General features: G+C 36.4%; 5 protein-coding genes across 5 annotated transcripts; 3 read left to right on the plus strand and 2 right to left on the minus strand.

Annotated features, from left to right (window-relative positions):
• Positions 1–1,069: 1,069 nt before the first annotated feature.
• Positions 1,070–2,659, minus strand: gatA (glutamyl-tRNA amidotransferase A subunit; the record flags this gene model as incomplete). Its single annotated transcript, XM_004359140.1, has 1 exon — positions 1,070–2,659. The coding sequence occupies one exon, from the start codon at positions 2,657–2,659 to the stop codon at positions 1,070–1,072; it is 1,590 nt and encodes a 529-aa protein (XP_004359197.1).
• Positions 2,660–2,898: 239 nt separating this feature from the next.
• wdr89 (WD40 repeat-containing protein) lies at positions 2,899–4,157 on the plus strand (the record flags this gene model as incomplete). Its single annotated transcript, XM_004359141.1, has 3 exons — positions 2,899–3,208; positions 3,305–4,035; positions 4,119–4,157. 3 exons carry the CDS (start codon positions 2,899–2,901, stop codon positions 4,155–4,157), a joined length of 1,080 nt encoding a protein of 359 aa, XP_004359198.1.
• Positions 4,158–4,246: 89 nt separating this feature from the next.
• On the minus strand, positions 4,247–4,987 carry DFA_01230 (uncharacterized protein; the record flags this gene model as incomplete). The annotated part of the gene is made up of 1 exon (XM_004359142.1): positions 4,247–4,987. One exon carries the CDS (start codon positions 4,985–4,987, stop codon positions 4,247–4,249), a length of 741 nt encoding a protein of 246 aa, XP_004359199.1.
• Positions 4,988–5,780: 793 nt separating this feature from the next.
• Positions 5,781–8,075, plus strand: DFA_01231 (uncharacterized protein; the record flags this gene model as incomplete). The annotated part of the gene is made up of 1 exon (XM_004359143.1): positions 5,781–8,075. One exon carries the CDS (start codon positions 5,781–5,783, stop codon positions 8,073–8,075), a length of 2,295 nt encoding a protein of 764 aa, XP_004359200.1.
• A 314-nt stretch (positions 8,076–8,389) lies between these two features.
• On the plus strand, positions 8,390–9,433 carry DFA_01232 (uncharacterized protein; the record flags this gene model as incomplete). The annotated part of the gene is made up of 3 exons (XM_004359144.1): positions 8,390–9,046; positions 9,144–9,263; positions 9,353–9,433. The coding sequence occupies 3 exons, from the start codon at positions 8,390–8,392 to the stop codon at positions 9,431–9,433; spliced, it is 858 nt and encodes a 285-aa protein (XP_004359201.1).
• Positions 9,434–9,863: the final 430 nt, after the last annotated feature.

A 9,863-nucleotide genomic window follows, 5' to 3' on the forward strand; every position in this document is an offset into this window, starting at 1 on the left:
GAGATATATATTATATATATCTCAAGATGTTTAAGATAGATATTTGAAATGGGTGATGATGATGACGAACGAAAACAAGACAAGACAAGACAAAGTGCACTATGAAATGAATGAATAAAAATAAATAATAATAATTAGATTATAATGTTTTTAAAATTTGGTTGACGGTTAACCCGATAATTATGAAGTGATGGGTTTGGTGGGTGTGAGAGTGAGCGACAGTGATGGTGTTGTGTTATGATTGATTTTCTTCTTGATGTGTTGTAATAATAATATTATAATAATATATATATTAATTATTCAAAATAACAACAACAAAAATTAAAGGGTTGTTGGGTGATGTTAGAACGACACTTTTCTGCAGCAAATACAATGATCAAAAAACGAATATTGATTGATTGATTGATTCTAATAGTACTCGACAGATTTCTATCTTTCATATACCCTACAGTGTCCTCTTCCTTGCCAGCTTTAAGCCTATGCTCTCAATCATCATCATCTGATGGTGCAGATACAGCAGAGGTTGGTCTGCAAAGTTTGACTAGTTTTGTCAAAAAAAGGGAAATGGCAACAACAACCCCCCGCAACATTGGTTTGTGTTGGGCAACTGTTGAAACAGCAAGAACACGAAATCCACTTTAGGAAAATAAGCTCAAAACGATTGATGGAGATCAAAAGTATCCAGTAGCGTGGGAAGCAGCCAGATCTGTTTACCATCAAAAGGTAGGTATTGAGAGGAGTAAAACCAAGGGCAAACCTAGTATACTATTAATAAAATGAGGAATCCGTTTGGTTTGTATTTCATGATTCATATCTCTAATATGTACAAACTACAAATTAGTATAAATCTAAATTTAACAGCCACACACTTCACAAAGTAGTCTGATTGAAACTAATATTAGTTAGTTAAAGTGAAGAGATCTTGATTGATCGAAAAAAAAAAAAAGATTTAATAATAATAATAATAATAATAATAATTATCACACTGTTTTTGATTGATTCAATAAAGATCAAAATGTGTTTGTTTAACTTTCTTTTTTTCAAGATGGTACAATATGTGGGTTTTTTGTTATGATTTATAAAATGGTTGATTTTCAAATTCGGTTGAATAATTTTGTGAATAGTTTGATGGTAGATGATTGAGTACAAGTGAAGCTGCTTGAAGAAGAGTGTGGTCGTTGAGACGTTGACCTGTGAGTTGAAGGGAGAGTGGGAGTTGTTTGGTTGGTGATACTTGGAGTGGAATGGATATGGAGGGTAGACCGGCAAGGTTTGCTGGAATGGTCATGACGTCGTTGAGATACATCTCGATTGGATCCATCTTGGAATCCAACTTAAATGCTGGAGAGGGTGCAGTGGGTGTAAGTACAACATCCACATTTTGAACGTTGAATGCGTGTGAGTAGTCGTCTGAAATAAGTCTTCTAATCTGCTGTGCCTTTTTATAGTAATTGTCACGTGATCCTCTTGACAGTGCCATTGTACCCAATAATATTCTTCGTTTAACTTCATCACTAAATCCAATCGATCTATTTTCTCTATATAATTCTCTTAATGTTTTAATGTCCAATGAGTTGGATTGATTGTTTTCCCCATCTTCTCCTTGATCTTGACCTTTAACATTGAAACCATAACGAACACCATCATAACGAGCTAGGTTAGAGCTTGCTTCAGAGGTTGCTAAAATGTAGTAGGATGGGAGCGCGAATCGGTTGTGTGTGAGACTGATGGGGACGACACATCCGACGCCACTCTCTTCAATTTCGCGGGCGACGTTTCGCCAGAGTTGGAAGATTTCATCGTCCATCTCTTTGACGATAAAGTCGGTGGGGATGCCAAATACGAGTGGACGTCCAATCTTGTTTGACGCAACACTCTTTTGGAGAAAGTTTTTTGTGTTGCTCGTGACGTAGCGGGCAGGCGGGTAGGTAGAGAGCGAGGTCGAGTCGAGCTCGTCGCGTCCCATGATAATGTCGGCGACTGCAGCAGCGTCGTCGAGCGAGTTGGCCAACACACCCGGGGTGTCAAGCGAACTGGCGTAGCTGATGAGACCGTACCGCGAGACGGTGCCATACGAGGGTTTGTACCCGACGACACCGCAGTAGCTGGCCGGCTGTCTCACCGAACCACCCGTGTCACTGCCAATGGCCGCTGCGCACATCCCAGCGGCAACAGCAGCCGCACTACCACCACTACTACCACCCGCAACATATTGATCCGTCTTTCCAATGCTCCAAGGGTTGACTACAGAGCCGTGGATGCTATTCGTCGAGCTGCTGCCCATCGAGAATTCATCCATATTTGTTTTACCAATGATAATGGCACCAGCATGTTTCAACCGTGCCACAACAGTCGCGTCAAACGACGGTGTATAGTTGGACAGCATCTTTGAGCCGGCTGTCGTGCGCAACCCATCGGTCGAGTAATTATCCTTCACCGCGATGGGCACACCCTCCAACGGACGTGCATCACCACCTTTTATACGACGGTCGCTCTCCTCCACCAACCTATCCAACTCGCTCGACGACTGCACCGACACAAATGCATTGGTCGATTTCTTGAATCCCTCGATTCTCTTGACGCAACCATCAATCAATTCTCTTGTCGTCAATTTACCTCCAAGTAAATCAACTCTAATCTGTTTAATTGATCTATACATCTTTGAGAAGAGAATAGGAGATAATAAATACAAACTATACTCTCTAAATCATAGATACAATAATCATCATCATCTGCATTCTTTGCTTTTTAATTTAGAAAAAACAAAAAATTAATTTCATCACACATTCTCATCCCTTTTTCAAAACGAACGAAAGTCATTGCAACCAATATTCGAAGTACTACTTCCCTATATTATTTATTTATTTATTTATATCTATCTATCTATCTTCTCAAGAGATGAGTCAATTAATCAACTTTCAATTAAAATCACAGATTGTTCATACAGTGGATAGTACCAAATCAGAGGATGTTTGTTATATTGTGCATATGTCAGAGTCGGACAAGTTCATCGCTTGTGCAGGTTCCAACAATGTCATCAAACTATACAACCCAACTACACATACATTATTGAGTGTACTCAATCAACACAAAGACTCTATTCACCAAACTCTATTCCTCAACCCAACCACCCTCGTCACATGTTCATCCGATAGAACTGTCAAGATCTTTGATTGTGAGAAATCAACTCTTGTTAAATCATTGAATCGTAAGTCAATCAATCAATCAATCAAATATATATATTATCTATATTATATTATCTATATTAGATACTAACGTTTGTTTCTATTCTCTCTCTCTCTAGAAAAAGGAGAAGCATTTACAATTGATATTGCAGGAGATTTATTGGCAGTTGGAGTTGGTAGTAGTGTATGCATTTGGAATTTAAAGACAATGAAGATGGTAAAGGAGTTTTGTGATAGTCATACTGAAGATGTGACTAGAGTACTCTTTCATCCAAACGATGCAACTAAATTGTTTTCTTGTAGTGTCGATGGATTGATTTGTGTCTATGACCTCACTGTCGAAGATGTTGATGAGGCTGTCTTGTCGGTGATGAATGGTGAGCATTCACTCAACACAATAGGGTTTTACGGACCATCCAACGAGTACCTCTATTCGCTCTCACACACTGAACGTCTCTATACATGGGATCTAGCTTCATTCTCACGTATCACAGACTTTGGTGGTGATCTTCGTACACATCTCCAAGAAAAGTATCCAGACCTCCAAGTCAACTATTTTGTCACCTGTCAATACGATGCAGCCAACAATGCACTCTTGTTGTTTGGCGGTAACTACAGTGGCTTGGGATTAGTGTACCAAGTCAACTCGGATGCCCAACAACCAAGCGTCGTCCCCATTGCCACCCTCTCCAACGGACACTCTGACATTATCCGTAGCATCTATTGGAATCGTACCACCAATGTCATCCTCTCTGCCGGTGAAGATGGTAGTCTTTGTTTCTGGTCAAATCAAATCAATTTTAATAATAACAATCAATCATCATCTGATTCTTCAAGTGGAAAAATAACTGTAAATTAAATAGATATCCAAAGAGATCTAATCCCATTCAAATATTTAATTGATTATTAATAATATTTATTATTTCTTTTCAGAAATCAAATAATGCTAGAAGTAAGGCAAATCCATATTAATTTAGATAAGAATAGAATATAGAAGTGTATAAAATAAATCAACCATATAATATATATATATATATATAAAACAAGATAATTAGGATCTATTATGATTTGGAATCTTTATTATTATTATTATCAATTATTAAATCTGCATTGATTGAATTTGATAATACTAATAATGCATTTGGAATATCATTGGACATTGCACGATTGGTTGCACCTTGCAAGTCATACCCATGATCCAACCAACGTTGAATGAGACGATTTTCCAACTCGGCGCGATCGACTTGGAGAAAGATGGTAAAGTCAAAGATATTGGCCAATCTATTCCAAGGTGTATCTTTTAATAGTAGGTAATTTCCTTCTACCAATAATATTTCATCTTGATAATCGACAATACCAGCACCTGCTTTAGAGACATCTAATTTTCGATCAAACAGTGGGATGAGAATCTCTGGTTCTTCTTGTTGTGTTTGTTTCTTGAGTCTATTCAATAGATGATAGAAACCATCACAGTCAAACGTTGGAGGTGATCCCTTTCTAGGTAGTAAACCTCGTTTCTCCAATACACCATTGTCCATGTGAAATCCATCCATTGGTACAACCACCGTTTTAATTTGATGATGATGATGATGATCATTCAAACGAGTAAATAGTGCTGCAGATAGAGTTGATTTACCAGCTCCTGGTGCACCAACTATACCAACCAATATTCTCTTGTTCTTCTTCTTTAGAGGAGGTGGAGGAGTAGGAGTAGTGTCGTTGTCATCTTGAACTACACTATGCTTGTTGTACCGTTGAACTATTTGGTCACTAATCTGAACAATGACATTATCACTTATCATTATCGTCAAAAGTCACCACCTAAACCAATCAAATGTTATACTTTTACTTACAATAAATATTAAAAAAAAAGCTTTGGGTCCTCCTTTTGTGTGTCAAGCTCGCAGGTAATATATAAATATAAATATACATAGAATTAAAACAAAAAAAGTAAGAAAAGAAATAGTTATATATATGGGGACACTATGAACATATCGATGTTGATGTCATCGTTTGACAGCTCGAGACAACCGATATTCGTACGTATCGATCGCATTCAATGGCTCCACCGTCGCTCATATCATACTGATACCATTCCGAGCGACTGCAACCCAAACCGTGGAGACATTATCAGCATCACCCCTCTAGTACCGATTGAGGACCCTACAGCTCAAGAGTTGGTGATTGATACTCTTCTAATCACAACAAACAGGTACGAATAAATAGCTAAGCCGATTATTGATACTACCTCTAAAAACCAAACGGTAGCTCTCGATACTAAGCTGACGTAAATGGACGAATTAGCTTCCAAACTGCCTGACGATTCTTGCAAGTCAACAAAATTGCAAGCAATCTCTAAACTTTATCAACTTTAACCTCAACTACACCATCATCCATTTGATATATATATATGGAGGTGTCTGTGAAGTTAAAGTTGTATTTTTTAAAAAGACAAATATTAATGTTGCAAAATAAATAATATTTAAATAGAAAGAAAAAAGAATCTTCCAAAGCCCTCAAATCATTTACTTTTTAATAAATCATCATAAATATAATCATGTTTTACTTTATAATTTATAACCTATCTTTAAAAGAATGATAACTTTACCATCATCATCATCATCTATAGAAAGTGTATTAAAGAATAGATATTTATTACACTATATATTAAATCAATCAGTTGTTAATAAGAGATTAGAAGTTCATAATTGCTTTGCACCTAAAAAGAAAGTAAAGACACTTTATTATCAATGGACTAGTATTGATGATATAATAGGTGTTGGAGGATACTTGGGATTGTTAAAAGACAAGTTGGTTGATCCCAGTCGCAGAGGTCTGATCATTACATCTCAATCTATATCTCTACTCGTATCACACGGTGATGAGGTACTCTTTAACATACTGTACAACAATGCTCAATATCGATACTGGTTCAATCAAAATGACATACTATACGATGCTATAGCTGGAGGCAATGTGAGCATTCTCAACACACTGATGCAACAAGAAGACCCAGTACAAATGAGACTAGGTGACATGGAGAGGGCATTTGTGGCAGCTGCTCATGGTGGTCATACAGACATGTTAAACAAAATATTCGTATTGAACAGCACCTGTGACAAGAGATGTGATAATCCTTTGAATGCATTCAAAGCAGCACTAGAACACAAGTATCGACCGGACCTCATCTCATTCTTTCTCGTCAGGTTTGCAAACAAGGTGCCAGTGTGGATCAATGTGCTCAAGGATGAGTTGCACAAGTTTCTCTGGTCATTTGATATCAAGGTTGTAGAACTACTCGTGCAAAAGTTTGGAATCCCATTGACAGCTGCGTCGGTTGCCATGGCTGTCAAGAATGAGACGTTTGGAGACGACGAGACAGACCGACTAGACTCTATCAACTTGTTCTTGGCCAATGTATATACTAGACATTTACAACAGAGTGATCGACGACGAGTAGATGATGATCCAGTCAAACTGATTGGATTGTTTGGAAACAAGGCCCGTGCAAGACACTCTCCCTCTGTCTTGTCAAGACACGTGATAGCAAAGCTTGTATTTTGTCATTTATGCAAGCTTGTTGAAAAGTCATGTAGAGGTAATGTGTTTGCATTCATGATGCAGGCTACATGTAAAACAAGGATTGAACAAGAGGAGCTTATGGCAAGCGACGGTGTTGGTATGATTACATATCTATTCAAATCAGATGATACTGAAAACATGACACTTGGCGACGACGATGGCGGTAAATCTGTCATGTCATCTATCTGTCAATTTGGCAATGTTGCACAGATTCTAGAGGCAAACAAATACAGTAGCTCTGGCATCGACTATCAAGCGTTGGTAAACCGACCGGGTCAACCCAAGAACCAATCAAATGCCCGTACACTCCAAGTATGGAAAGTATTAATGAATACAAGTATCTTTAGCAACCAAATACCCAAATCACCAGAACAGTGCGCTGAAATGTTTGAATTCCTCGTTGACAGTCTTGGTATCACTGAAGAGCTGACATTTTCACCAGGGGATCATAATGCATACTCATTCCTCATGCTCGCCATATCAACGTACAATGAACAGCATGTCAGACTGGCATTAAAGTGCACCGGCTCGACCAACGTAGATATCTTTTCCTTACCAGATTTCAAGGGGATCGATTTGTTTTGGTATGAACGTCTTGTCTCTCAAGGATTACTCATGCAATCACAAGACATTAGTGATCATATCTATCCTCCTTCCTATTATCCATCGTCATCAGGTCAATCGGATCGACCCAAAGTAGTACCGGTACGACTCTTTTTAGATTCCATCGAGACTTCAGACACCAAAGTTTTAAAAAGGTTGCTCAATATTGACCAACCCGCGCATATGGGTCCCACCACACCAATAATCAGTCACAATGCAATGGAAATGATCATCGCACATTATTGGGACACCAAATCAATCGCCGATCGGTTCTTGGAACGTCCTCATCCATCCATCTACCAAACCCTAAAACATATGATCTATCAACATGAAACAGAAAGAAAGGAAATACTCATTGCTCAAGGAATAGAGGAAGAGAATGAATGGGAAGAAGGAGAAGATAGATGGACAAGAATATCAAGGTATATGATCAACAAAGCATACAATGAAATCAAAGTATTTGCATTTCAATTTCTAGTTGAACAAGATCTAGATTTAAAACAATATTTTATCAATACCAAAAAAGATGAAGATCTCGTTGTAGAAATGATGAATCGACAACAAGGAGACTACCAATCATTTGCAATCTATTTGCACAACTGTAAAATATATGGAAATCATTCAAAAACAAAATACATAAAATACAATCTATCACATGAAAGAGTTCAAACAAAGATTGAAAATGATAGAAAGAAAAAAAGATAAATAAATCAATCAAATAAATCAATCAAATATAATAAATAAATCTATATAAATTTATTTGATAGATGTGGGTAGTGTAGTTATAAATAGATAATAGACAGACACCTCGAAATTGAATTGAATATAAATATCATCAAAAAATTAATCAAATATTCCATTTGTAAAAAGATCAGAGTTTGCTGAACTTACCCCTCACGTGCATACAAAAACAAACATACAACAAATATCATTAACATATAATTAATTATACATACACACATATAAATACTAGTAACATTAGTAATATTAATAGTAATAGAGTTTTTAAACTAAAAAATATGACAACACCAATATCAACAGAAGTGATTCAAAAGAAATGGGATAGATTTAGTTCAGTGTTTCAGTTCTATAATGAACCACAGACATTACCAGTATGTCACATTCTATTGTCAAACCTTAGATTAAACCTAAGAAGTTTGACACCACCCAAAGCAATCTTGGAGGTTGCATGTGGTGCTGGAGCAGGCAGCAGTCTCGCACTGTCGATGAAGCATGACTCTACAAGCTTGACATCGGTCGATCTTTCAAATGAGATGGTTGAACTCACAAAAAAGAGAACTGGTGTTGCAGTCGACAAGGACGGTGACGAATCGAGAAAGTTCAAGGTACTCCAAGTCGACGCTGAGAAGTTGCCATTTGCCGACTCTACATTTGACAGATATTTTGCCAACTATTGCTTGCATCTTGTAGCAGACCCAGTACAAACTCTCAAGGAAACACTTCGTGTCTTGGAAAAGGGTGGTATTGCTTGTTTCTCGGTTTGGGGTCGTCCTCAAAACAGCAACCAATTCACCATCACCAAAAGTATTGCAGAGTCTATCGGTGTACCAAATTTCCCCCACTCTGAACGTTCTGCTTTCCATCTCAACGATATCGATCATCTAAGAAAGATGGTTTTAGATGCAGGATTTTCAAGTTGTCTTGGTGGTTATACTGTAAATATTATTAATAATAGAAAGCAAGATGGAAAATAAGATTATAAATATTTAATCTAATATACTATTTTATTCATTCTTATTTTTTATTTATTAGTACAATAATGCATTAATTTTAAATGGTAAAGAATATGTTGAAGTATTTTTCTCTGGTCCAGATTTCCAAGATTATTTCAAATCACTTCCAATTGATATACAACAAGAATGGGTTTCAAAGGTAAAGAAAAAAAAAAACAAACAAAAATATATTTATTTTTTAAAACCAGCCATTCATTTCTCTAATTATCTTTTATTTATTTATTTTAGGTTGAAAGTCATGTTGATGAATTATTACAATCAGGAAAAATGGTTGGTTTGGAAACTGCATATGTCGTTTGTGTTAAATAATAATAATATATTAAATTAATTGAATTGAAATATATTTAATTTAATTTGTTGTACAAAAAATTAATTTACCCTTTTTATTAACTTTTTTTTTTTTTTGTTTTGTTTTGTGATCAATCAATTTATTATTGTTATTGAAATCGATCGATCAAATGGTTTGTTTTTCGTTTCAAAAATAACCAATGTTGGACACCCTTTGGATTTGGTTTACCCAACAATTTCAGAGATCGGTCAACCAATCAAGAACAAGTCAAAGGGACGTGACACATTTGCCATATTTAGATCTTTAAAAAATCATCATTTTTCTCTCTATTCATTTAATTTTGTTTTTTTTTTTTTTGGTTGCAACGAGATAAAGTGCCGCAATTGGATTATTAATGGGGAAAACAAAAAAGATATGTTCAAAAGATTTTACGAGCCTTGCCTTCATCTT

Source organism: Cavenderia fasciculata, assembly GCF_000203815.1.
Source record: "Cavenderia fasciculata unplaced genomic scaffold Scf_Dfasci-F-a-25c12.r2-5, whole genome shotgun sequence".
NCBI classification, from domain to species: domain Eukaryota; phylum Evosea; class Eumycetozoa; order Acytosteliales; family Cavenderiaceae; genus Cavenderia; species Cavenderia fasciculata.